The sequence below is a fragment of the Plecotus auritus genome (assembly GCF_963455305.1).
Source record: "Plecotus auritus genome assembly, chromosome: 4".
NCBI classification, from domain to species: Eukaryota; Metazoa; Chordata; class Mammalia; order Chiroptera; family Vespertilionidae; genus Plecotus; species Plecotus auritus.
The window spans coordinates 100,001,496-100,027,539 of record NC_137775.1 but is presented as its reverse complement, the minus strand read 5'-3'; the positions used below and the strand labels follow the sequence as shown (position 1 = coordinate 100,027,539).

General features: G+C 60.7%; 1 protein-coding gene across 1 annotated transcript in view; it reads left to right on the top strand.

Moving 5' to 3' along the window:
• The window catches only part of ITPR3 (inositol 1,4,5-trisphosphate receptor type 3), a 67,067-nt gene that overhangs the window by 14,374 nt on the left and 26,649 nt on the right, over positions 1–26,044 (top strand). The window contains exons 2-16 of the mRNA XM_080666748.1: positions 2,735–2,805; positions 12,971–13,092; positions 15,391–15,477; positions 16,210–16,368; positions 16,575–16,673; positions 16,890–16,973; positions 19,043–19,189; positions 19,434–19,529; positions 20,056–20,106; positions 20,303–20,436; positions 21,230–21,329; positions 21,403–21,563; positions 22,109–22,250; positions 23,446–23,607; positions 24,298–24,470. Coding sequence (XP_080522874.1) covers positions 2,735–2,805; positions 12,971–13,092; positions 15,391–15,477; positions 16,210–16,368; positions 16,575–16,673; positions 16,890–16,973; positions 19,043–19,189; positions 19,434–19,529; positions 20,056–20,106; positions 20,303–20,436; positions 21,230–21,329; positions 21,403–21,563; positions 22,109–22,250; positions 23,446–23,607; positions 24,298–24,470 — 1,788 coding nt within the window. The remainder of the gene's footprint in view (positions 1–2,734; positions 2,806–12,970; positions 13,093–15,390; positions 15,478–16,209; positions 16,369–16,574; positions 16,674–16,889; positions 16,974–19,042; positions 19,190–19,433; positions 19,530–20,055; positions 20,107–20,302; positions 20,437–21,229; positions 21,330–21,402; positions 21,564–22,108; positions 22,251–23,445; positions 23,608–24,297; positions 24,471–26,044) is intronic.

The following is a 26,044-nucleotide window of genomic DNA, read 5'->3' as shown; positions in this document are numbered from 1 at the left end:
GCCTATTCTGCATATTTAACTTCCAAACCCAGTTTTCTCATATGTAAACTGGTACTAATGACTAGCCCTTGTGGGGAAGTGGGTGAGAATTCAGAAGTAAGAATTGTGAAGTGCTGAGATGCAGTCGGTCTCTGAAATGTTGGGTTATCATCATTGCTTTATTCTAGAGGTTGGGGTGGCTTTGAAGACTTTTAAATATAGGAATGGATGGATGCATGGGTGGGTGGGTGGGTGGATGAATGAGTGGTGGATGGATGGATGGATGGATGGGTGGTGGGTGGATGGGTGGATAGATGGATGGGTGATGATGGGTGATCGGTGGGTAGATGGATGGATGGATGAATGAGTGGTGGATAGATGGATGGATAAATGGGTGGTGGGTGGATGGGTGGATGGATGGGGGATGGGTGGTGGGTGGATGGGTGGGTAGATGGGTGGGTGGGTGGGTGGTGGATGGATGGATGGATGGGTAGATGGGTGGGTGGGATGGATGGATGGTGGGTGGGTGGATGGGTGGATGAGTGGGTGGATGGATGGATGGGTGGATGAGTGGGTAGATGGATGGATGGGTGGGTGGTAGGTGGATGGTGGTAGGTGGGTGGATGGATGGGTGGTGGGTGGATGGGTGGTGGGTGGTGGGGGATGAGTTGTGTGTGGTGGGTGGATGGATGTGTGGTGGGTGGATGGATGGATGGATGGTGGGTGGATGAATTGTGGGTGGATGGATGGATGGGTGGTGGGTGGATGGATGGATGGTGGGTAGATGAGTTGTGGGTGGGTGGGATGGATGGATGGATGGTGGGTGGATGAGTCGTGGGTGGATGGATGGACGGGTGGTAGGTGGGATGGATGGATGGTGGGTGGATGAGTCGTGGGTGGATGGATGGATGGGTGGTGGGTGGATGAGTTGTAGGTGGATTGATGGACGGGTGGTGGGTGGGATGGATGGATGGTGGGTGGGTGGATGAATTGTGGGTGGATGGATGGACGGGTGGTGGGTGGGATGGATGGATGGTGGGTAGATGAGTTGTGGGTGGATGGATGGATGGGTGGTGGGTGGATGAGTCGTGGGTGGATGGATGGATGGGTGGTGGGTGGGATGGATGGATGGATGGTGGGTGGATGAGTTGTGGGTGGATGGATGGATGGGTGGTGGGTGGGATGGATGGATGGATGGTGGGTGGATGAGTTGTGGGTGGATGGATGGATGGGTGGTGGGTGGGATGGATGGATGGATGGTGGGTGGATGAGTTGTGGGTGGATGGATGGACGGGTGGTGGGTGGGATGGATGGATGGTGGGTGGGTGGATGAATTGTGGGTGGATGGATGGACGGGTGGTGGGTGGGATGGATGGATGGTGGGTAGATGAGTCGTGGGTGGATGGATGGATGGGTGGTGGGTGGATGAGTCGTGGGTGGATGGATGGATGGGTGGTGGGTGGGATGGATGGATGGATGGTGGGTGGATGAGTTGTGGGTGGATGGATGGATGGGTGGTGGGTGGGATGGATGGATGGATGGTGGGTGGATGAGTTGTGGGTGGATGGATGGACGGGTGGTGGGTGGGATGGATGGATGGTGGGTGGGTGGATGAATTGTGGGTGGATGGATGGTGGGTGGGTGGATGAATTGTGGGTGGGTGGATGGATGGGTGGTGGGTGGGATGGATGGATGGTGGGTGGATGAGTCGTGGGTGGATGGATGGATGGGTGGTGGGTGGATGAGTCGTGGGTAGATGGATGGATGGGTGGATGGTGGGTGGATGAATTGTGGGTGGATGGATGGATGGGTGGTGGGTGGGATGGATGGATGGATGGTGGGTGGATGAGTTGTGGGTGGATGGATGGATGGATGGTGGGTGGTGGGTGGATGGGTGGGTGGGGGGGATGTCCTACAGAGATTTAGGGCTAACCCAGCCGTGGTTGAGGGGGAGCTTTAGGCACACGGGAGGCCGAAGAGGAGGGGATGAGATGGGCCTGACTGAGGTTGGAAGGCGCAGATGTATTGTTCTGTCTGTGAGGCCCAAAGGCTTGTTCCTCTGGTTGGTGTCTCATGAGCTTCTCTGTGCATCTGTCCCCAGTCCTCTAGGCCTGTTTCTTCCCTGTGTGTCTTTTCTACCCTTTTTGTCTTTCCCATCTCTCTCCCTCCCTCTTCCCTCTCTCTCCCTCCCTTGCTCCCTCTCTCTCCCTCCCTCTTCCCTCTCTCTCCCTCCCTTGCTCCCTCTCTCTCCCTCCCTCTTCCCTCTCTCTCCCTCCCTTGCTCCCTCTCTGTCCCTCCCTTGCTCCATCTCTCTCCCTCCCTTGCTCCCTCTCTCTCCCTCCCTTGCTCCCTCTCTCTCCCTCCCTTGCTCCCTCTCTCTCCCTCCCTTGCTTTTTGTTTCTCTTGCTGAGTTTGTCTCTCTTGGTCCCTCTCTCTCCCTCCTCCATCACCCACCGCCCTTTCAGGTCTGTGCACAGGGGTTGGCTTGTGACAGGAGTTACGTCCACAGTGTGTGACAGCCCAGGCTCCAGTGGGGGCGGGAGAGGGGGTACATCTTCGTGCTTTTCCTGGGGACTCCCCCATCTCTACTCCAAGAGATCTTGCCTTTCACCAGGAAAGGGGATGACTCGATGGTGAGGGCTGTCGTGCGGTGGGTTCATTGCAGGCCTCCCTGGTGTCCTGGAATCCCGCCTGCGGGAGGGCTGTGGGAAGATGGGTCTCTCTCCTCCCGCTGACCCAGCTGCCTTGTCCCCAGGCTGGTGGATGACCGCTGTGTGGTGGAGCCAGCGGCTGGGGACCTGGACAACCCCCCCAAGAAGTTCCGAGGTAAGACCTCCACTCCCACTGCAAGCTCCCCTCCCAGGCTGCTGAGTCCTGGACCTGGGACGGAGTCTTTCATCCCCATTCAGTCCCAGAGGCCTGCGGGTCAGACAAGGCTGCTCGGAGCCCTCCTACTGCCTGGAGAGCCCCCCTGGCTCAGACCTTCATCCCTGCCGGTTCCCGGGGCCACGCCCACCTCTCCGGCACTCCCACTCCTGGCCCGCCCCGGCTCCCCACCAGCCACAGGGCTTTCTTTGTCTGTGACTGGGCGTTTTTTTGGGGGAACTGGGGAGGAAGAGAATTTCCCCAGGCGGCAGGAGGCCCAGGATGAGAGCCCTTCTCTGTGCAAGTCTCTCATCACATTGGACCTGATGGGCTCCAGGCCCCCCTCCTGCCCGGGCTGTGTCCTCAGCCCTGGCTTCCCGGAGGACTCCTGCCCTCAGGAGCTGGTGGAGCGCAGTCCTGGCTCTGCTGAGTCACCCTGGGCAAGGGCCTTCCCTCTCGGCCTCCGTGTCCTCCAAGGTCGTGGTCGAAGGGCTCCTCAGCTTTGCCCCGACGGCCGCAGGGCCCTGGTGAGGATGGGAGATGCCCAGCTGTCACTGCGCCAGCCAGGGAAGGTGTTATTGTGATCACCCGTGAGGCTGAGCCAGCCAGACGGCTCCTGGCTCCTGGCTCCTGGCTCCTGGGCGGCGCAGGGTGGGCGCAGGCAGGAACACGCCTGGCCAGGCCTTGCCCCTCTTCTGCCCATGAGCTGCTCCTCCCAAGGAGATGAGCTCAGTTGTCCCCGAGAGGGGTGCTGGGAGGGGAGCGGGATTTAAGATGACCCTGTGGCAGCCTTGCCTGTCTGCCTGGGCCTTGGCCATCCATGGAGTGCAGAGAAGAGGGGGTTCCTCACAGCCCACAGAGGGTCCCCATGTCTACTGTTGAGCTCTTGCTTCCATCATGGGCCTGAGTGGGGGCTTTGCTTGGGAGTCTTAGGGGACACGCCTGGGTCTGGGGGAGCGGCCTGTGGCACTGGTCTTTCCTCACCACCACAGACCCCTGTGCCCTTCACCCTCTCGCTCATGCCCTTCCCCTGGGCTCGTATCCCTTTCAGCCTTCCTTCCAGCTGCACCAGCCTCCTGCGGTTCCTCACAGGTGTCAGCCACGCCCCCACCCTGCACCTTTGCACCTGCTGTTCCCTCTGCCCACAAGGTTCTTCCCAGTATCTATACGGCTCACGCTCTCCGCGGCTTCAGGGTTCATATCCTCAGTGGGACATTCCCTGACCTCCCCGCCATCTCCCTTCCCTGCTTTCTTTTCTCCATAGCGTGTATCTGACCTACTGCTCCATGTGTTCAGTTATTCATGCACTGGCCGCTCCTGCCCCTGCCCCTGCCCCTGCCCCTGCCCTGCCCCTGCCCCTGCCCCTACCCCTGCCTCCTCTCTCAGGCCCGGCCGCTCTGGGTCTTGTTGGCGAGGCCCACCGGAGTCCCAGGTTGAGCCCAGCCTCGAGGGCCCTGGGTCCGGGTTCTGGGGACTTTGGGGATTGGTGCGGGCCTCCTGTGTGAGGTGCAGCTCTGAGCACGCCTGCCCTGGGTCCTGGGGTGCTGAGGGGGGAGGGAAAGGAACATGGTTGCTCCTCAGCCCAAATCAGGAGGCTTTGAAGCAGCTGCAGGAGGGCGGACTTACTTGCCAAGCGAGGGGTTTAGGCAAATGCTGGGCAGAACTGAGTAGGAGAGAGAGCGGTGAGGGTCCCAGGGTGGCTGTGCAGGCAGAGGGGGCCTGGAGGGAGAGGAGAGGTGTATGCGCAGCTTTGTGCTGGGACAGGCGCTGTCAGAGTGGGTGTGGCAGAGGAAGATTTGCCAGTGTTTCAGTGGACAGAATTTGGGGCCACTTAGCAGAACAAATGCTCCTTTGACTCGCTGTCCTCCTCCCCTCACTCCTTCCCGCTTCTCCCCTCTCTTCCTCCCCCTTTTCCCCAAGCCTGTGCGCAGGCCCTCCCCAGGGTCCCCAGCTTCGGGCTGCCGCCTCTGCGCCCAGCCAGCTCACTGCGATGGAATTGGGGACTCATCCCCCCACCCTCTGCGCCCAGGTCCCGGCCTGTGGTGTCGCGGGGCGGTAGGCAGGGGTCCCTCGTGGCTGGCGGGCCCAAGGTGGAGCGTTAGAGCTTAGGCAAGAGAAGGTCTCCAACCTCTTCAGGTCTGAGGCTGAAGCCCAGAGAAGAGAAGCGTGGAGCTTGGCCTCCAACCTGAAGTCTGGCTCTCTGTCCCCCGCCTCCGGCAAATGCCCTGGCCCTGGGGAGGTCCCAGCGAGGGCGTGGGGCTGTGGCTAGAGGTGGGTGGGGGTGGCTGCTTCCCAAGGCCACCCTGGGACCGTGAGCTCTCCCTCTTCCTCCAGAGCCGACTCCCTTCACCTGCTGCTGGAGACCCCAGGCTGGGCCTGCCTTTCCCGAGAGGCCCCACCCTGGCTCCATCGGTGCCTGATGCGCCTTGTTTGTGGGTTCACCGTTAGCCATCTTCCAGAGCCATGCCATGTCCCAGCATGTTCTGTGAATTCTTTCCGGAGTCTGCAGGGCCTTGGGAGGCCGGGCTGCTGCTGCCCAGCGTGCAGGGCGCCCCATGCCCTCTGCTGTGCTCCAGGTCTTGGGGTTGTGGGTGCTCGGAGTTGTGTGCTGCTGCTCCCTCCCCGAGCCCTTTCTCTCCTCCTCCTGCAGCTGGGGCCCCGTGACCCTCACCCCCACCTCCCCACCTCAGGGAAGCTCGGAGCTCACAGCCCAGCTACAGGGAGCCCAGGAAAGTGTGTGGGGCCTGACCCTCCAGCACTGCTGGGGGCAGGTGCTGGAGAGGGTGATGAGGTGCTGGCAGGCTGGGTCCCCCCTCCCCCACCCTGTGCCTCTCCTCTACCTTCCATTTTCTAAGCTCAGTTTATTGTTATTTTTATTATTAAGACATCAGCTCTACACAAGAGTGCACACCCATGTACCCACTGCTGCACTCTACCAGATCTTTCCACCATGTTGGTTTCAGATCTTCTCATCTTTAAAGAGAAGCCTCCCAGTCTCCCCCCTTTCCCCCACTGCCACCACCCCCCCCCCCTTGGGCAAATGGTCTCAGAACACACAGAAACTGGTGTGGGTCATTCGGGCCTGCGTCCTGCTATGAATACCTAGGCTGTCGCAGGAGTGATACAGGGACTGCGTGCCCCTTTCCCCGCCTGTTAAAGGTCGCCTCCCTGCACACCTGCTCTTTCTCCGGCTGCACTGTTTTTGAGAGTTATCCGTGATGACGCCTGTGGCTCTAGCTCATCTGTTTAATTGCTGTGTAATAATACTCTACCAGAGAGCCAGCTGCCAGCCGCATAGGTTCCCTGTTGACAGCCACTCAGCTCATTCCCAGCTGTGGTAACTGCCAGCGCTGCTGAGTGCTTGCGCACGAGCCTCTGGGTGTGTCCCGAGGAGGGATTCTGTGTGGGGGAAAGGCCCTGCTGCCCTCCGTGGGGCTGTGCCTGTCACCCCCTCGCCCTGCGCACACCCCCCTCACCCCATAGCCTGTGGGTGCGCCTTCGCTCCACCCGGCCCTGCTCCCTTGGTGGTGTCCGGCTGGGTGTGAAATGGCATCTCACTGTGGCTTAATTTCTATTCCTCTGACTACTAGTGAGATTCAGCATCTTTTCATATGTTGACTTGCCACTTAAAAATTTGTTCTTAATTTTGTTCTTTTTATAAAAGTAATACAGACCAGCCAGCTTATTGGTTGAGTGTTGACCTATGAAGCAGGAGGTCACAGGTTCGATTCCCAGCCAAGGCACATGCCCAAGTCGCCAGCTCGGTCCCCAGTAGGGAGCTGGTGAAATCAATAAAAACATGTTTAAAAAAAAGTAATACAAAGACGAGCTCCAGGATGAGATGGAAGCAGTGCCCCACCCCATCCTCACTCGCCCTCGCTGCCCTCATCCCTGCCCCAGCCCTTTTCCAGGGACAACCATGTTAGAAAACCTGGGAGGTAATTTATTCATCCAGGTCAAACCTCAAAGCATCGTGCAAAATACACAGAGCCTCCCTCCCACGACTGTCCCTCCAGGTCACCCCTCCCTTCGTTTCTCCTGGTCCCGGTGGTCCTTCATGCAAATACAGACATGTGTTCACATGACCACTCTTTCCTTACACAGAGATAGCATCCTATGTACCCTGTGCTATGCTTTGCTGTTTTTACTTCATACATGTTACTGTGGAGCGATCCTACTGGAGATCTTTCCATGTTTGCATATAGAAATTTTGAACTCTCTTCCTCTATACCCATGAAATAATAACTCCCCATCTGCGGCTCCCACCCCCAACCCGGCACCCACCATTTTACTTTTTATCTCCACGAATTATTTAAAAAAATGTTTTTATGGATTTCAGAGAGGAAGGAAGAGGGAGCGAGAGATAGAAACATCAATGATGAGAGAGAATCATTGATTGCCTCCTGCATGTCCCACACTGGGGATCAAGCCCACAACCCGGGCATGTGCCCTGACCGGGAATCGAACCTTGACCCCCTGGTTCACAGGTCGATGCTCAACCACTGAGCCATGCCGGCTGGGCTCATCTCCACGAATCTGACTATTCTTAGTACCTCCTGTGAGCGCACTCATGCAGTACTGTCCTTCGTGACTGGGCTCTCACCCGCATGGTGGGTGTACACGTGCTGCAGCCGTGTCTGCGTTCCACCCTCCCAGCCACAGGGCATTGGCTCTGTGGTACTATTGACCGGTCCCGCTGATGGACACTTGGGCTGTTGCTAATCTTTTTTTTAGTCCTCACCTGAGGATATGTTTTTATGGATTTTAGAGAGAGGAAGGGGAGAGACATGTTGATGTGAGAGAGAATGTTCATCATTTGACTCCTGTACCCCCACCCCCTGAGCCACCCTGCCAGGGCCTGTTGCTGCTCTGTACCATTCCTGCTAGTGCTGCAGGGAGGGCCCTTGTCCCTCATCATTTTGTACAGATACAGGTGTGCTCTTAGGACAAACGACGGGCGGTGCGACTGTGGAGTCCGCGGCGGGGCCGGGGCCTGTGCTGCTGAGCGGGGTGCCAGCTGCCTCCTCTGGGGTCGCCCGGCATAGCCCAGTTTGCAGCTCGGGCAGCGCGGCAGGAGAAAGCAGTCCCCTGAGCTCTCATCACTCTCTCTTCTGCCGCTCCTCCCAGGTCTCCACATGCTGGGCCTATTCCAGAATTTAGCTGCCTTGGCCCGCCCCCCACTGGCTCTCCCCTGTCCTCCCGCCGGCGTCCTGCGCTGTTGTAGCTCCTCCCTCGTCACCTTGTAGACCTGAGCATCATAGCTGCACCTGCCCTTATTTGGCCCCTGGCGCACACTGCCTCCCATCACTGCCAGGCACACGTTCAGTGTACAGCGTCCAGACGGAAGACGCTTTCCATTCTCTTCTGAACACCCGGAGTCTTGGGTGTTTTCTATAGGTTGAATCTAAATGGTGAAAAAAAATTAAAAGCCACTGTTTGCATGATTTGTACAGAACTTGCACATTATTGTGACTGGAGAGCTTTATTTCCTGTGTGATGTTTTTGTCTTGAAAGTCCCCACTGGTGCTTTTCAAACTTTTCTGAACATTGACCCATTTGGGGAGTCTGTGTGTGTGTGTGTGTGTGTGTGTGTGTGTTTAAAATGCACATTCCAGGCCTCACCCAGACCTGCCAAGATCTGTGGGGGCCCTGAGAGTCCCCCTGGTGATTTAGGCAGCAGCAGTGGCTTTGGAGTGTTAAGCACACCATAGTTAGTTTCAGGGAAGGACAATTGATTTTCTTTAGTCAACGAAGACCTTGTTGTCTGCAGCCTTACGAGTCCGGGCCCCCCTCACCCACAGGTACATGCCCCCCAGCACACATCCTTCCTGTGGGAGCCCCCTGGATCCGGACTTTCCTCCTGGCCCTGATGCTGCTGCTCCTGTGTGGGCTTAGCCTTCTGGCTGCCTGACCCTCCTCTGCCCCGCAGTTTGGCGAGAAGGAAGGCGCTGGCTCCGTTGGAGTTCTGACAGCGCTGCCTTTGGGCAAAGAGCTTGGCCAGGAAGAGACGGAGAGGTGCCTGGGCCCCAGACATGGCAGGGCTCTGAGCACTTGCTGGTTCAGCAGGCACTTTCTGCAGGCTGTGGGCAGGGTTCCAAGGGAGGGTCCGTGTGAAGACGACTTTACAGGCCAGTAAGTTCCCAGAAAAACTAGAGAGGAGTCGGGAGCGGGAGGACCACTCTGGGCTCATCCCTGGCCTGGGGTCCCCTTGCGATGTGTTTCACTCAGACACAGCTTCTGACCCTCTCTAATGGGGCCCAGTCATCCTTGAAAGAATTGGGCGGAGTAGATTGGAACGCACCAACCATCGCAAGGGTTGCTAGTATTTCATTAATTTTTTTCAGCTCCGTCTATTCTCCTGTTAAGTAAATTCAGTGAGTTTTAACACTTGTTTGTTGAAGCCTTTTTATTTCTAGAAATTCCACTTGGTTATTTTTCATTCAGTTGTGTCACTTAAAAACATTTTTAAAAAATTCGTATTTGGAGAGGGGAGGGGAGGGGAGGGAGGGAGAGAGAGAGAGAGAAAGAGAGATGTGAGAGAGAAATATCGAATAGTTGCCTCCCACAGGTAGAGAGAGAGAGAGAGAGAGAGAGAGAGAGAGATGTGAGAGAGAAATATCGAATAGTTGCCTCCCACAGGTGCCCGACCACACCCTGATCGTGCCCCAACCACATCCTGAACTCGAAACCTGGGCATGTGCCCTGACCCGGAATCAAACCTGGTGTATGGGCCAGTGCTCCAACCACCTGAGCCACACCGGCCAGGGCTGCTGTGCCCTTGTTAGAGGGTCTGTTCTCTGCAGGACCCTCTTTTTTAAAAAAAATATATTTTATTGGTATTTTACAGAGAGGAAGGGAGAGGGATAGAGAGTTAGAAACATCGATGAGAGAGAAATATCAATCAGCTGCCTCCTGCACACCTCCCACTGGGGATGTGCCTGCAACCAAGGTACGTGCCCTTGACCGGAATCGAACCCGGGACCTTTCAGTCCGCAGGCCGACGCTCTATCCACTGAGCCAAACCGGTTTCGGCTGCAGGACCCTCTTTTATTGACGTAAGCAGAGTGGGCTCTTCTGGTTTAGAGGATGCCTGTCTGAAGTCTCCTCAGGTTTGGTCCTGGGGTCTGTGGGTTTGTTCTCTCCTGTGGCATCTTGTTCCTAAGAGCTCCTGCTGATCTCTGAGTGCCTGCTGGCTATTGCATTAGCAGAATTGGTCTGAGTGGTGGTAGAGCAGGAGGGAGTACCCTCGTCGGAGAGGGTGTGCCGCCAGCCCTCACCAGCTCTGGGTGTGCCAGGCTGCCTGCCCAGGGCGCCAAGCCAAACTCGAGTCAGGGGTGTGCACCTCCCAGGGGACTCCAGCAGGGCTGGCTGCCGGGAGGGCCTGTTCTGAGGGGTCTGGGCTCGAATTCCTGCCCCTGTTGCCTGGTGAAGCGGTCCTAATGAAAGGTCATATCTTCTGGAGTCAGCACATGCCTCGGGTGAGAGGAGCTTGCCTGTTTCTGTATCTCCCTGGTTTCTTTCGATCTGTCTGCTGTAGGATTCCACACTGTCTCTCAGTTCTTTAAGTCTTAAATAACATCCCTTTGAAAAATTCAATTGCTGAGTTTTCTGCTTGGGTTGCTCCATAGTGGAGTGTGACCACGGCTCAGCCCTGGGGCCCAGAGCCTGCCCTCGCCAGGGACAGGAGTCCCAGGTGAGCCAGTGGCCTGTCTGGACTGGGAGTCGGGGGAGGTGGCTGTGGGAGACCAAGGAGCTCAGCTGGCCCAGGCCCGTGGCCGCTGGCCTCGCTGCCGCTCTGTCTCCAGGCTCCTGGGTCTCAGGGCCCAATCGCCCTCCTGTCTCAGCTCGCAGGCCTGCTGTGTGACTGGTCTCACTCGGCCTCCACTTTCTCTTGACTTCCCTGCCACGCCTCACCCTTTTCCTCCTTTGAGGCTAAATTCAAGATCCTCATCTTACATGAGGGAGTTGTTCTAGATTCATGTGTTCATGTGGCAGACAGTCCAGTCCCTGATCCCGGTCTAGGGGCTGGGGACACAGCGTGAGCCCCATGCGGCCCTGCCCGCAGAGCTGGTGAGGGCAGCGGAGGCAAGCCAGCAGCCTGGCAGCCACGGCCCCTTTAATGTTAGGAAGGGGAATCCAAAAGCAGTGTAACTGACCCATGTCCATATTTATATAGTACGCAGTGTGGAGGGGACCAGGTCTGAGGGAGCCTGGAGCTGGCGGAGGTGATGAGGCCAATATGCTCTAAGTGTGACAAAAAAAAAGAAATAAAAGGAAAGCAGTATATGACACAGCCTCCCTCCCCCCGCCTCCTTCCCCCCATATATGTAAATGTGTGTGTGTGTGTAATAAAATAAATAAGACAATATGCGCTTTAGAAGTACACGTTGGGCCCAGCCAGAAGGCCCAGGGAAGCAGCCAGGCCGGCCTCGGAGGCAGGAGCTCGCAGGCACCAGGCACTTGGCGGGGCCATGAGGGACGCCTTTTCTGAAACAGCAAAAACCTCCTGGGAAAGTTTGAACAGTACAGAGGACAGTGTCCCCCAGTGTCTGTTGAAGTGGCACCCCGGAAAAGTCAGTGTTTCCTAGACCCATGCAGACAGCCCTGAGCAGGCCACGGCTGTCCACCTGCAGGCGTGCGGCCGGTGTCGCACTGGACAGTCCTTGTGCTGCCGGGGCCAGCGTCTCTGTCCTGCCCTCTAAATGCCACTGTGACCTTCATCAAAATTGCCCCCCATTTCCAAAACTCCCCTGGTGTGACCCCACTTCCCCGACTCCTGCGGGGAGCCAGTGGCTCTACCCAGGCAGTGGGGTCCCTGCAGGGCCCTGGGAGCTCCCATCAGCCTGAAGAAGCAGGACTTCCTGGAGGGGTGACACCAGCTGCTTCTTGGGGCCAAGCAGAATCCCATAAAGACACACTCTCCTTAACAAACTGAGTTTGTTCTGGGAGCGATGCCCATTCGTGCCGGTGGTGCCCAGGTGGGCCGGCAGGGCAGCCCTGGCTCCACTGCTCATGGAATGCCTTCCCCTCCCTTCAAGGGCGTCCTGTCTCCTCTGAACTTGTACTCACTCGTTTCTCTCGATGGTACCAGCGGCTTCTGCCTGTTCTGGGGCTAGTTTCACTTTTAGTTCCAGGGGCTGGATGGCCAGCTTTCACCAGAGCAGGGCCGTGGCCTTCCTTAGAGGGAGGTGAGAGGAGCTGAAGGAGAGGGCTCCCCGTCTCTGATCTGCTCCCCCAGCGGCCCCCTTCCAGGGCCCAGCACCCGTCTTTCTGGTGTGTTCCATGCTCCCGGAGCACAAGATGACTCTCAGAGGCCGTGAGCCCACCTCGGCTCAGGGTGTGAGTCCCTCCGGTGACGGGGAGCTCACTGCCTCACCGCGCAGCCCCTGCTCTGGTCCGAGAGGCCCAGCCTCCTGTGCCAGCATCTCACCAGGACCCGACCCCCACTCCCCCACCCGCCACACCCAGAACAGGAGCTTCCAGCTCATGCCTCCTTTATACACAGAAGGCTGACACCTTCTGGGGTCTAGGCTTAGGAAACTCATGAGTGTTTTGTGTGCTTCCCCAAATAAAAATTGTTATAGTGACTTTGTCCCTGGGATTTTGGTCGGCCCTGTCTTAGGTCAGCTTCCCTCTGATGGGAGAATTCCTGAGGAGAGGTCTCGGGAGAGCAAGAGACCCTCGCTCACACAGGTGGGGAGAGCGGAGGAGGGAAGAGGGGCCTCGGCCTGGTCCCTCCGGGAGAGGGGAGTGACCGGCAGTCTCCGGGAGGCCTCTGTCTCCGGGGCCGGAGGATGCAACTTCTCAGCCCTCCGTGGGCAGGATGGCAGTTGGCCAGAGAAGCATGCAGGTGTCAGCTGCCGGCAGCCAGTGTCCACAGAAGCCGGGCACGGGCAGGGCCAGGGGTGGGCCAGGAGCCTCTGATAAGTCTCCAGCTGAGATCCTGCTCTCAAACCTGTGTCTGGGACTCTCCACTCCACTCAGTCCAGGATGCTCCACGTCCCCGGGCCTGCTCCTCTGCCTGTCCCTGGGGCCGAGTGGGATTGGAGGGCAGGGCGCAGGCTGGGGTTTGGCGCAGGGAGGCCCTGAGCCCCCGACGAGCCGTGTCCTTCTCCGCCCACCGCAGACTGCCTCTTCAAGGTGTGCCCCATGAACCGCTACTCGGCCCAGAAGCAGTACTGGAAGGCCAAGCAGACCAAGCAGGACAAGGAGAAGATCTCTGACGTGGTGCTGCTGCAGAAGCTGCAGGTGTGTGCGCAGGTGTGCAGTGTGTGCGCAGGTGTGCAGTGTGTGTGCAGGTGTGCACTGTGTGCTCAGGTGTGCACTATATGTGCTCAGGTGTGCAGTGTGCATGCAGGTGTGCAGTGTGCGTGCAGGTGTGCACCGTGTGTGTGCACCGTGCGCGCAGGTGTGCAACGTGTGAGTGCAGGTGTGCACCGGGTGCGCGCAGGTGTGTGCGCAGGTGTGTATTGTACGTGCAGGCGTGCACTGTGTGCGCAGGTGTGCAGTGTGCACGCAGGTGTGCAGTGTGCGTGCAGGTGTGCAGTGTGCGTGCAGGTGTGCACCGTGCGCACATGTGTGCACCGTGTGTGTGCAGGTGTGCAACGTGTGAGTGCAGGTGTGCACCGGGTGCGCGCAGGTGTGCACCATGTGCGTGCAGGTGTGTGCGCAGGTGTGTACTGTACGTGCAGGCGTGCACTGTGTGTGTGCAGGTGTGCGTGCGGGTGTGCACTGTGCGTGCAGGTGTGCACCGTGTGTGTGCAGGTGTGCATTTTGTGTACGTCAGCACGCAGGGCCACTGCTCACCAGAGTTGATGGGGCCCATGGGGAGTCCAGTGGTTTTAAAACCCCAATATGCAGAGGTTGGCGTTGGCTGCTGTGGAGGTGAGGTGGGGCGAGAAGTGTCCTCCCAGCAGCCCGCTCGGCTACAGGACCCCTTTGTGCCACTCGGAAGAAGGTGTCCTCTGCCAGGCTGCACGGCCTATGCCAGGGCACATGGCTCAGTGAGTGGAGGGTGGAAGGGGGTTCAGCTCCCACCAGCCCTTCAGCTGGACCCCACGGTGCCGTGAACAGCCTGCCCAGCTGCCCATGGGGTTCCCGCCAGCTCCAGGAACCGCATTTGAAAACTAGTCGTCACATCTCCCTTGTTTTGAAGGGTTGGGGCCGGGCTGTCTGTGGTCACTCTGTGGTTTGTAGTGGGGCCTGGGCACGGACGGTGCACGGTGCGAGGGCTGGTGGTGGCTTGGCCTCTCGGGGGCAGTGGCCAGTTTACATCCTGGGCAGACCTCTCTGGACAGCTCAGGGCCAGAGCCTGGCTGTGCAGAGGAGAGCAGGGGGCTTGTCTGGGCCAGGCCTGTCTGCAGCCTGCTTCTGAGACCCTCCCTTGGCCCTGGTGCCCCACCCCACGCAGGCCTTGCTTCTTTGTGTCCCTTGCTCTGAGGAGTGGGTGTGGGGTGGGGGGAAGGGTGGCCCCACCCCACAGCTGTGACCTGGGCTGAGGCGGGGCTGAGGTGAGGCCTGAGCTTTGTTTTAAATACCCCATCACTCTTGCTGAGCTGGGGGCGCTCACAGGCTTCCTCCCTGCCGGACCCAGGCCGGGGCTGAACGGGATCTGGCCTGGGTGTGGGGCCCTCACATGTGCACCAACACACACTCAGAGCCACATGTGTCGCACAGCCACACGCTGTAGGCCTGTGAGAGGCACGTGTACACAGCAAGGCTCCCCAGAAGCTCCCTCCCCCCAGCCTCAGTCAGGAGACCTGGATAATGGGACCAAAGAGAGGAAAGGGGCAGAGGGCCCAGGCTCTCAGGAAGTGCCAGTCTGATGGAGGGGACAGAGCCCCAGCCTCAGGAACCCCCAGTCTGATGGAGGGGACAGAGCCCCAGCCTCAGGAACCCCCAGTCTGATGGAGGGGACAGAGCCCCAGCCTCAGGAACCCCCAGTCTGATGGAGGGGACAGAGCCCCAGCCTCCAGGAACCCCCAGTCTGATGGAGGGGACAGAGCCCCAGCCTCCAGGAACCCCAATCTGATGGAGGGGACAGAGCCTACCCTCAGGCAGCTTCCAGTTTAATGCGACCGAAGTGCCTGAGAGGCTGTCCTTCACGGGATGCAAACCAACCCCCCAGGACCAGGTGGACCCATCAGAGGTGGATGTGACCAGTCAGGGAAGGCTCCCAGGAGGCAGTGGGCCGGGAGCACACACAGTTTTGGGAGGGAGGGCCACAGAGGGGTGGGGAGGAGGAGGAGGCAGGGACACCAAGCACGCTGGCCAGCATTTGGGCTGGGGCAGGCGCCCGGTTGGGGCATGAGGAGTCTGGTGAGATGGGGTAGTGAGGCTCAGCTTAGGTGTCTGCCAGGGTGTGTGGGCATCGGGGGCTCACGGGCTGGCTGGCATGCGCCCTCCGAGGGAAGTGACCTGGGCCTGCCCTTCACACCCGCTCAGTCCCTCTCAGTAGTGGAGGGAGCGGACTAGACGGCCTCTGAGGTCGCCCTGGGCATGGTGCCCGGAGCTGCGTGCGTGTGTCCACCTTGTATGTGTCTGCAGCATGCGGCGCAGATGGAGCAGAAGCAGAACGACACGGAGAACAAGAAGGTGCACGGGGACATCGTCAAGTACGGTAGTGTGATCCAGGTGAGCCGCCTCCCGGGCGCCCGGCTGCTCTGGCGGGGCGGGGGCGGGGGGTGCCGCCAGCACGCCCCTGGGGTGTCCCCAGTGGGCGGCTCCGGGCCGGCAATGTGACTGTGCATCTGCTTCTGTGGGTGGTCGAGCCCCAGGTCTGGGGCGTGTCTCCCGCACGGGGCCACCAGCACAGATGCAGCCTCGTGGGCTGGGTTCGCATCGTGGCCCTGGGACGTGGGCAGGTTCCTTAACTTCCTGGTGCCTCCGCTTCCCCATCTGTACAACCAGGCCGGTGGCAGTGTCCCCTCTGGGTTGCCGTCAGATTGCGTGCGATGATGCGTGTAAGGAATTTAGAACAGTGCTAGCTTCTATTTTTTTAAAAAAAATATTTTTATTGATTTCAGACAAGAAGGGAGAGGTAGAGAGAGAAATAGCAGTGATGAGAAAGAACCATTGATCGGCTGTCCCCGACTGGGGATTGAGCCCCCAACCCGGGCATGTGCCCTTGACCAGAATCGAGCCTGGGACCCTTCAGTCCGCAGGCCAACACTATTTACTGAGCCAAACCGGCTAGGGCGTGTGTTTGTGTGTGTGACTGCGTGTGTGTGTCTGTGTGTTTGTGTCTGTGTGTTTGTGTCTGTGTGTCTAACACTGTGCATCCAGCTGTGACCAAGGGTCCAGTGGGCCCCCTTTGCTCCCCCGTGGGCTGGCCTCGGGCCCCTCACCCACCCCCGCCTGCCCCAGCTCCTCCACATGAAGAGCAACAAGTACCTGACGGTGAACAAGCGGCTGCCGGCGCTGCTGGAGAAGAATGCCATGCGGGTGACGCTGGACGCCACGGGCAACGAGGGCTCCTGGCTCTTCATCCAGCCCTTCTGGAAGCTGCGGAGCAACGGGGACAACGTGAGGAGGGCGGCTCGGGGCGGGGGGAGGCTCAGGCCACAGCTGCGGGGAGCAACGGGGACGTGAGGAGGGCAGCTCGGGGCGGGGGGAGGCGCAGGCCACAGCTCAGGTGACCGGGTGAGGGCCTATCCCGTTCTTAGAGGGGCAAACAGGCCAGAGGCCAGGAGGCCCCCTTCCCTCCCTCACCCGCTCCACCTTCCCCACAGGTGGTCGTGGGGGACAAGGTGATCCTGAACCCCGTCAACGCTGGGCAGCCCCTGCATGCCAGCAATTACGAGCTCAGCGACAATGCTGGCTGCAAGGAGGTGAGTGGCGGTGGGGCCACTCGGGGAGAGGTGACCCCTCCCTGCCTGTCTCCCAGCATGGCCCCCGTTACCCACTGCACAGGCTGGCAGCCCCAGGGCAGTGGGGCTGGGGGCCCATGTGGGGCTGGCCCTCCCCTCACGCTCTCGGCCCTCAGTGCTGGCCCTCTCCCCAGAGGCTGGGGTCTGCCTGCCGTCACCGTCTCCACCCTTCCCCAGGTCAACTCTGTGAACTGCAACACCAGCTGGAAGATCAACCTGTTCATGCAGTTCCGAGACCACCTGGATGAGGTGTTGAAAGGGGTAAGGACGGCCGCTGCCCCACAGGTCCCCCCTCCCCCCTGTACCAGCTGCTCCCCGCCTGACCCTCCCCTCTCATCTCTGGCCTTACAACCCCCTCTCCACTCTCCAAGTCCTGGCTGCCCCAGTTTCCTCCCTTGCTAAGGGGGTGTCAGTAGCCTGGGGTTCCCCTACATTGGGGTGGGCCAGATCCTTTGAGCCTCTGCCCTGCCCCCGACGCCTGCTCCGTGGATCTGGGTCAGGACCCTGCCCCCTGCCGTGGTTCTAGACCAGCTGGTGTGGGCGCTAGGACATCAGGGGTTGACAGGCCGGAAGGGGGCGAGCCTTGGTTGGGGGGCAATGGACTGGGAAATACCACAGGAAAGACTGGGAGGACCAGAGCAGAGGGTGGAGGAGGGTGGGGAGGCCATTGGAGAATCCCTGACAACCAGAGCAGGGAGGAAGGGGGAGGGTTCAGAGGCGCCTCAGGGGCTGCAGGGCACAGAGCAGCCTCCAGGGGAGCAGGCAGTGTGGGGAGGGCAGAGTTAAGGCTAGCAGAGAGTGCGGGGCTCCCCAGCTAGGGGAACCAGCCGGTACACCTGGCTGTGATACCTATTAAAGAGACAGGTGACAGGCCCTGGAGCAGCTACATGGGGAGGCCGCCTGTGTTCGCTGCATGCTCTCTTTGCCCCTCTCTGCCAGCCAGGCTGCTCTGTCAGACCTTCCTGTCCCCCTCAGGCCACCGCACCCTCCCCCTCCCACCCATCTCCCAGGCTGTTTCCCACCTACCCTTGCTCTGTGCCTATCCCTCTCTTAAACCTGCACGTCATCCACACATCAATCAAGGCTCAGCCCATGTGCCACCTCCTCCCAGTAGCCTTCCCTGATTACACACTCCAGCTCCAAATCTGTGTAGTGCTTGGAAAAGGACACTTCACTGGGCTGATCCCCAAGGTGCTGCCCACGTGGTTGGGTGAACCTGTCGTGGCTCATCGCTCCGACGGTAGACTCCAGGTGGCTCGGAAGTGAGATGTGAGCTAACAAAGCCACCCCGTGTTTGCTGTCACCCTGCACTGCCTGGATACAGAGGCACCAGGTTCTGCCATAGTAACTGAGCCAACCTGTGTGTATCCCTTCATTCCTTCATTCGCCCACTGAGGCGTTCACTCCACAGATGTTGGCTGAGAGCTTGTGTCCAGCGCAGTGTAGGGGGGACGGATATGCCATCAGTGACTGTAACGGGAGTGGCAGCCGTGCCCTGAGGGCCTGCTGGGTGGCATGCACGTGTGGGGAGTGTGGTGGAGAGGTGAGGGCACGGATTCATGCCCCATTTGTCACTAGATACATGACCATCAACAGGACATGTACCACCACTGTGCCCGAGTTTCTGCACCTGTAAAATGGGGATAATGCTGTGCGTGCTGGAGGGCTAGGGCGTGGAGTGGTGAGCAGTTCATGCAAAGCGCTCACATAGCAGCTGGCACGTGGTAAGAGTGTAGTGTTACCTGGTCATACAAACTAGGATCCAGATTCTGCAAGGAGGTCACAGCGTTCCCATTTTACAGAGGAAAGTGAGGCTCAGAGATGTTAGGGACTTACCCAGGTCACACAGCTCATAAAGAGGAGCCAGGATCCAAGCTTGGTCTCAGTGTCCAAAGCTGTGGCGATGACCAGGCCCCGGTCCCTGCATCGCAGCCACTCAGTCCAGCGGGGAGCGGAGAGGTGGGCACGAGGCACCAAGAGCTGGGCGGAAAGGCCGGGGAGCGATGCCGCCAGGCGGGCCACCCCTCCTGCCTTCACGAAAGGGAGACTTGGGATTGGCCTGTGGAGCCAGCGGGCCTTTCCAGAGGTACTGACTGGAAGGAGGCGATCCAGGCAGGTGTGAACACGGAAGGCTGTGAGGGCGCTGGGTAAGAGCGTGTCTGCCCGCTGAGAGGGGCTCTGAATCTGGGGTCTGGCTGAGGTGCTGGCCGCCCCCTGCTGCCGGCTCTGGAAGGAGCACATGGGGCCCAGCCAGCAGACCTGCGTGGGAGGCAGGTAGTGCTGGCCCCGGAGGCCCAGGTCCCTCCTGAGCCGCACCCTGCCGCCTGCAGGGGGATGTGGTGCGGCTGTTCCACGCGGAGCAGGAGAAGTTCCTGACGTGTGACGAGTACAAGGGCAAGCTGCAGGTGTTTCTGCGCACCACGCTGCGCCAGTCCGCCACCTCGGCCACCAGCTCCAACGCCCTCTGGGAGGTGGAGGTCAGAGCCCTGCTCCTGGCGCCCAGGCCCAGCCCTTCTCTCCAGCTCTGGCTCCACCCCTCCCTCTTCCTCCATCGCTGGGGGGGAGGGGGAAGGTGGTCCCTGCCCCTCCTGTGAGCCCCTCCAGGGCCCAGGGGCCAGGAGAGGCCCAGGAGCCCCTGCCCAGAGCTCTGCAGGCCTCCAGGGCCCTGCCTGTCCATGCCTCCCCCGGGTAGCCTCACCCCGCCTCACCCCGCACCCCCAGGTAGTCCACCATGACCCCTGCCGTGGAGGCGCTGGCCACTGGAATGGCCTGTACCGCTTCAAGCACTTGGCCACGGGCAACTACCTGGCTGCTGAGGTGAGTGGGAGGCAGCGGCATCCTGGGAGCTCAGGCTGTGTGCTTGCGGGCACGCACGCGCTTGTGTGCCTGGTGCATGCCACACGCAGACACGTGTCTGTGGACTCTGCTTCTCTGCACTCATGCGTTTATTTAGCACATATCAAGTGACTGCATGACTGTAAATAAGCCTGTAAGAATTACTGTGCCTTACCCTGTGCCAGGAGCTGTTATAGGCACTGGGATACAATAGTGAGCGAGCTTCCCAGCATCCACGTCTGTCCGTGTTGCACAGGCTTGTGTGGACTGGCATTGTGCGTGTGAGTGTGTGTGTGAGTGTGTGTTCACCTGTGGGGCTCCGGAGGGGCCATGGAGGGCAGGCTCAGGGGGCTCTCATTGGTGGCTTCTCCAGGAGTCACATGGGTTTCGGGGCTGAGGTGGGCACCCCTGGGGGACATATCTGAACTTTGTCTCGGGGTGTGTGTGGGGAGGTGTCACGTGGTATAGCTTGGTGTCTAAGAGCTCCCCGATTTGTTTCTCTCTCTAGGAGAACCCCAGCTACAAGGGTGATGCCTCTGACAGCAAGGCGGCAGGAGTGGTGAGGATGGGTGTGGGGCGCCGGGCCGGGGTAAGAGCGGTGTGCATCGCTCTGGGGGTGGGCGGGCAGGGGGCCCGTGAACCCCGGGAGGTGGGCTGGAGAGGGAAAGCCTCTCAGTGGGATGCAGTGGTTCCAGGGGGCCTGAGAGGAGGGAGGGGCTCCTGCCTGAGTTGGGGTCTTCACCCACGGTGTGCAGGGCCGCCCAGGTCGTCGGAACGCGGGGGAGAAAATCAAGTACCGCCTTGTGGCTGTGCCGCACGGCAATGACATCGCCTCACTCTTTGAGCTGGACCCCACCACGCTGCAAAAAACCGACTCCTTCGTGCCCCGGTGGGTAGGCGCCCCGTGCCTGTGGCCTCAGGACCTGCAGGGCTGTCCCTCTGGGACTGAGCTCTGAGCCGAGTAGGCAGCTCACCACCCTTGGACGCTTGTCGTGTGCCGGCCCTGGATGGTGCTCCGTCAAAATGCCTTCTCTCCAGTGTTCTTGACGGCTGCTTGCCCCAGTGGGTCTGGGCCGGGGGGGGGTAGGGGGGGGCGCAGCGGCCTGACTGTAAGGCCCCCAACCCTGAGATTCTAGGACATAAGTCACATCAGGAGGCTCCTGGTGTCAATCAGGCGTTAGCCCTCGTAGGGCACTGAAGCACATGCCCTGTCCAGTGGGACTCTCGTGTACCCCTCACCAGCGTGGATGAGAGGACACACTGAGGCACTAAAGGCCAGGCCCCCTTGGCTGCAGCTCTCGGGGCAGGTGCTTTTGGGGCTCAGATTGCTTTTTATTGCAGAAAGGCCATTACATTTCATAACCACAGCCCCGCGCTTTCCGCTGTGAAAGCATGCACGTCGACACCACGGGGACTGCATGGCCTACACCCCCATTTGTCCAGTGACTTTCAGTCCCAAGTGGACAAGCCTTGGCTTGGAGAGCTTTGGGCGTGGGCGTGGGGTGAGGCGCGGGGGCCTGGGCCAGTGCAACAGTTAGCGCAGGCCTGCGTGTTTGCTGTCACCCCTCTGGCTTCTCACCTGGAGGGGACCTACCCAGGCCCGTGTGGTCCAGGGGGAGATGAGAAGCGTTGGGGGGCAGACTGCCGGGGCGTGCTGTGTACACTCTGGGTCCTTCCTGCAGGAACTCGTATGTGCGACTGCGGCACCTCTGCACCAACACATGGATCCAGAGCACCAACGTGCCCATTGACGTGGAGGAGGAGCGGCCCATCCGGCTCATGGTGGGGCCGCCTGGGGCTGGGGCTGGGGCTCAGGCTTGCCCCTGAGTGCCCTGGCTGACTTCTGTCCCTGCAGCTGGGCACCTGCCCCACCAAGGAGGACAAGGAGGCCTTTGCCATCGTGTCGGTTCCCGTGTCTGAGATCCGAGACCTGGACTTTGCCAACGATGCCAGCTCCATGCTGGCCAGCGCCGTGGAGAAGCTGAACGAGGGCTTCATCAGCCAGAACGACCGCAGGTGGGCGCAGGGAGGCTCCTGAGGTTCCCCCGGGGCCGTCTTCCCAGGTCTGCTGTTCGTGAACCAAGGAGCCACGGAGCAGAAGCCGGCAGGCGGGCTGGGCGGGGGAGGCAGCGGGGAGGACTGTCCCGCGGCACTGGCCGGCTGGCCCTGCCTCGCTGCTCATGTACTCCCGGAACGGGCCCTGGTTTGATGAGGGACTGAGGGTCAGGTGGAGAGACTGCACGGTCACCCAGCTCGTAGGTGGAAGAATGGAAACGCAGAGCCCCTGGCGCCAGACGCCCGCCTGTGCCCTGCTGTTCCCTTTCGGATTGGTGTGGACGGCGAGTCTCAGTCCTGGGGCCGTTGGGCAGGTGTAGGGTGTGTTTGAGAGCAGGTCAGGGTGAAGCGGGAGGGAAGTGGATGGGCTTTGTGCTTTGGAGAGCTGTGTGTGGGGACGTGCTGGCTGCCCACGGAGGGGGGCAGGGAGCACGGGCTGGGCGGGTCCTGGGAGCTTTCCCAGGGTGGGCACCTCACTCGTGCCGTCTCTCATGCCCTTTGTGAAGGTTTGTCATCCAGCTGCTGGAGGACCTGGTGTTCTTTGTCAGCGACGTCCCCAACAACGGGCAGAACGTCCTGGACATCATGGTCACCAAGCCCAACCGGGAACGGCAGAAGCTGATGAGGGAGCAGAACATCCTCAAGCAGGTGCTGTGACCACCACGACCTGCAGCACAGACCTGGGAAGGGCCGGGGACCGGGAGCCTTTTTGTTTTTTGTTTTGTTTTGTTAATCCTCATCTGAGGGTATTTTTTCCCATTGATTTTTTGAGAGAGTGGAAAGGAGGTAGGGAAGAGGGGAGAGAGGTGGGGGTGGGGGGAAAGAGAAACATCGAAGTCAATGTGAGAGATATACATGGATGGCTGCCTCCTGCATGTGCCCCGACCAGGACCAGGCATGGAACCTGCAACCCAGATACATGCCTTTGACCCGGAATCGAACCCTAGAGCCTTTGGTTCCCAGGTTGACACTAACCATTGAGCACACCGGCCAGGGCTGGGCCTCTTGTTTGCCTTTTCCCACCTCCAGTTGAGCTGCAAAGTCTACTTATTGAGCACTTAGCGTGTGCCAGGCACTGCCCGAGGGCCCTGCGTGCATTGGCTCACGTGATCCTCTCAACCCGAGGGCCCGTTACTACCCATTTCCCAGGAAGACTCAGGCACATGGAGCAGCTCGCCAGCAGGCAGCAGGGCAGAGTGGGACTCAGGATGTGGGGTCCAGAACTTGTGCTTAACTTTTTTCCCCCTAAACTTTTATTATGCAAGTTTTCAAATATTGAGACAGTATTGCAAGAATAGTGACGTGAACATGGCCCGCCCATCGCCAGCTGGGCTGCAGGCAGCTCTGCGTCCCAGCATCCATCCCACGCTCGCATTCCCAAAGCGGTGCACCTCCCCCCTAAAGTTTTCAGCATGCACCTCCTAAGAATAAGGTCCCAGGACTGTTATCACGCCTAAGAAAATTAACAATGATACCCAATCTGCCTCAAATTTGCCTGGCTGGTGTGGCTCAGCAGTTGAGGTTTGACCTACGAACCAGGAGGTCATGGTTTCAATTCCTGGTCAGGGCACATGCCTGGGTTTTGGGCTCGATCCCCACTGGGGGGTGTGCAGGAGGCAGCCGATCAATGATTCTCTCTCACCATCGATGTCTCTATCTCTCTCTCCCTCTCCCTTCCTCTCTAAAATAAATTAAAAAAAAATGTTTTAGTTCAGCTTAGAATCAGTTGTGGGTGAATGTGGGGTGGCTTTGGGGGAGGGGCAGTTTGGGGCTTAGGGTTCCTGGATAATTAGGGGTACAGGCACATGTGGGAGATCCCTCCTCACGCTCTCTTCTCCCCCAGATCTTTGGCATTCTGAAGGCTCCCTTCCGGGACAAGGGGGGTGAGGGCCCCCTGGTGCGGCTGGAGGAGCTGTCAGACCAGAAGAACGCCCCCTACCAGCACATGTTCCGCCTCTGCTACCGGGTGCTGCGGCACTCCCAGGAAGACTACCGCAAGAACCAGGTGCTGCTGGCCTGCCCCACGCCCCCCCCCCCCCCCCCCCAGCAAATACTTCCTGTGACCTGGCTCTGTTCAGAAGGGCCTTGGGCTGGGTTTAATGCTCCGTTGCCATCTTCAGATTCTTAAGTTTGAACAGGGGTCCTGCTGTTTCACTTTGCACCGGACCCACAAATTATGTAGCTGGTCCTGCCAGACAAGGCCCCTCCCTTGCGGAGGCTTGACCCCGGGAGGGAGACAGACCGCACACCCGATAACTACCTATATTATAAAGAAATAACATGAAAATTAGGCTGGGACTCCATAACGGGTCACGACCAGACAGGAGGAGGTTGTGCGTTCAGGTGAGGCCCAGAGTGGAGATGGAGACAGAGGCGGGGGGCCTGACCCAGCCGGCGCGGTGGCTCGGGCAGCCCCAGAGCGGATACAGGCAGGGAGGCCGGGGGACGCTGCGGGTCAGGCACAGGTCCCGGCCCCCCACGGGGTGCCTTCTCCCACAGCGGGAGGCGGGGCACCTTAATCGCACGCTGGCCTCTAGTATTGTACAACCCCCTCTTCTGCCCATTGTGGGCTTCCTCTCCTGGGTGCCGCTGTCCTGGGGTCGGGGTCCCTGCCAGTGCCGGGCCCTGTCTCGGCGTCAGGGCAGTGCTCTGGAGCAGAGCTGCACCCCGTGACCCCAACCCATCCGCCCCGCAGGAGCACATTGCCAAGCAGTTTGGGATGATGCAGTCCCAGATCGGCTACGACATCCTGGCTGAGGACACCATCACCGCCCTGCTGCACAACAACCGCAAGCTCCTGGAGAAGCACATCACCAAGACCGAGGTGGAGACCTTCGTCAGCCTGGTGCGCAAGAACCGGGAGCCCAGGTCAGCACTGCCCCCCCCCCCCCCCCCGCTGCTCCCCTCCACCCCCACCCCTGCCCAGCCCAGCTCAGCCGCCCTCCCCGCTGCCCCCCTCCCTCCAACCCTCATCCCTGCCCAGCCCAGCTCAGCCGCCCTCCCCGCTGCCCCCCCTCCCTCCAACCCTCACCCCTGCCCAGCCCAGGTCAGCCGCCCTCCCCGCTGCCCCCCCTCCCTCCAACCCTCACCCCTGCCCAGCCCAGGTCAGCCGCCCTCCCCGCTGCCCCCCCTCCAACCCTCATCCCTGCCCAGCCCAGATCAGCCGCCCTCCCCGCTGCCCCCCCTCCAACCCTCACCCCTGCCCAGCCCAGATCAGCCGCCCTCCCCGCTGCCCCCCTCCCTCCAACCCTCATCCCTGCCCAGCCCAGCTCAGCCGCCCTCCCCGCTGCCCCCCCTCCAACCCTCACCCCTGCCCAGCCCAGGTCAGCCGCCCTCCCCGCTACCCCCCCTCCCTCCAACCCTCATCCCTGCCCAGCCCAGCTCAGCCGCCCTCCCCGCTGCCCCCCCTCCAACCCTCACCCCTGCCCAGCCCAGCTCAGCCGCCCTCCCCGCTGCCCCCCCTCCAACCCTCACCCCTGCCCAGCCCAGATCAGCCGCCCTCCCCGCTGCCCCCCCTCCAACCCTCATCCCTGCCCAGCCCAGCTCAGCCGCCCTCCCCGCTGCCCCCATCCCTCCAACCCTCATCCCTGCCCAGCCCAGCTCAGCCGCCCTCCCCGCTGCCCCCCCTCCAACCCTCATCCCTGCCCAGCCCAGGTCAGCCGCCCTCCCCGCTACCCCCCCTCCCTCCAACCCTCATCCCTGCCCAGCCCAGCTCAGCCGCCCTCCCCGCTGCCCCCCCTCCAACCCTCACCCCTGCCCAGCCCAGCTCAGCCGCCCTCCCCGCTGCCCCCCCTCCAACCCTCACCCCTGCCCATCCCAGATCAGCCGCCCTCCCCGCTGCCCCCCCTCCAACCCTCATCCCTGCCCAGCCCAGCTCAGCCGCCCTCCCCGCTGCCCCCCTCCCTCCAACCCTCACCCATGCCCAGCCCAGCTCAGCCGCCCTCCCCGCTGCCCCCCTCCCTCCAACCCTCACCCCTGCCCAGCCCAGCTCAGCCGCCCTCCCCGCTGCCCCCCTCCCTCCAACCCTCACCCCTGCCCAGCCCAGCTCAGCCGCCCTCCCCGCTACCCCCCCTCCCTCCAACCCTCACCCCTGCCCAGCCCAGGTCAGCCGCCCTCCCCGCTGCCCCCCCTCCAACCCTCATCCCTGCCCAGCCCAGCTCAGCCACCCTCCCCGCTGCCCCCCTCCCTCCAACCCTCATCCCTGCCCAGCCCAGCCGCCCTCCCCGCTGCCCCCCCTCCCTCCAACCCTCACCCCTGCCCAGCCCAGATCAGCCGCCCTCCCCGCTGCCCCCCCTCCAACCCTCATCCCTGCCCAGCCCAGCTCAGCCGCCCTCCCCGCTGCCCCCCTCCCTCCAACCCTCACCCCTGCCCAGCCCAGCTCAGCCGCCCTCCCCGCTGCCCCCCCTCCCTCCAACCCTCACCCCTGCCCAGCCCAGATCAGC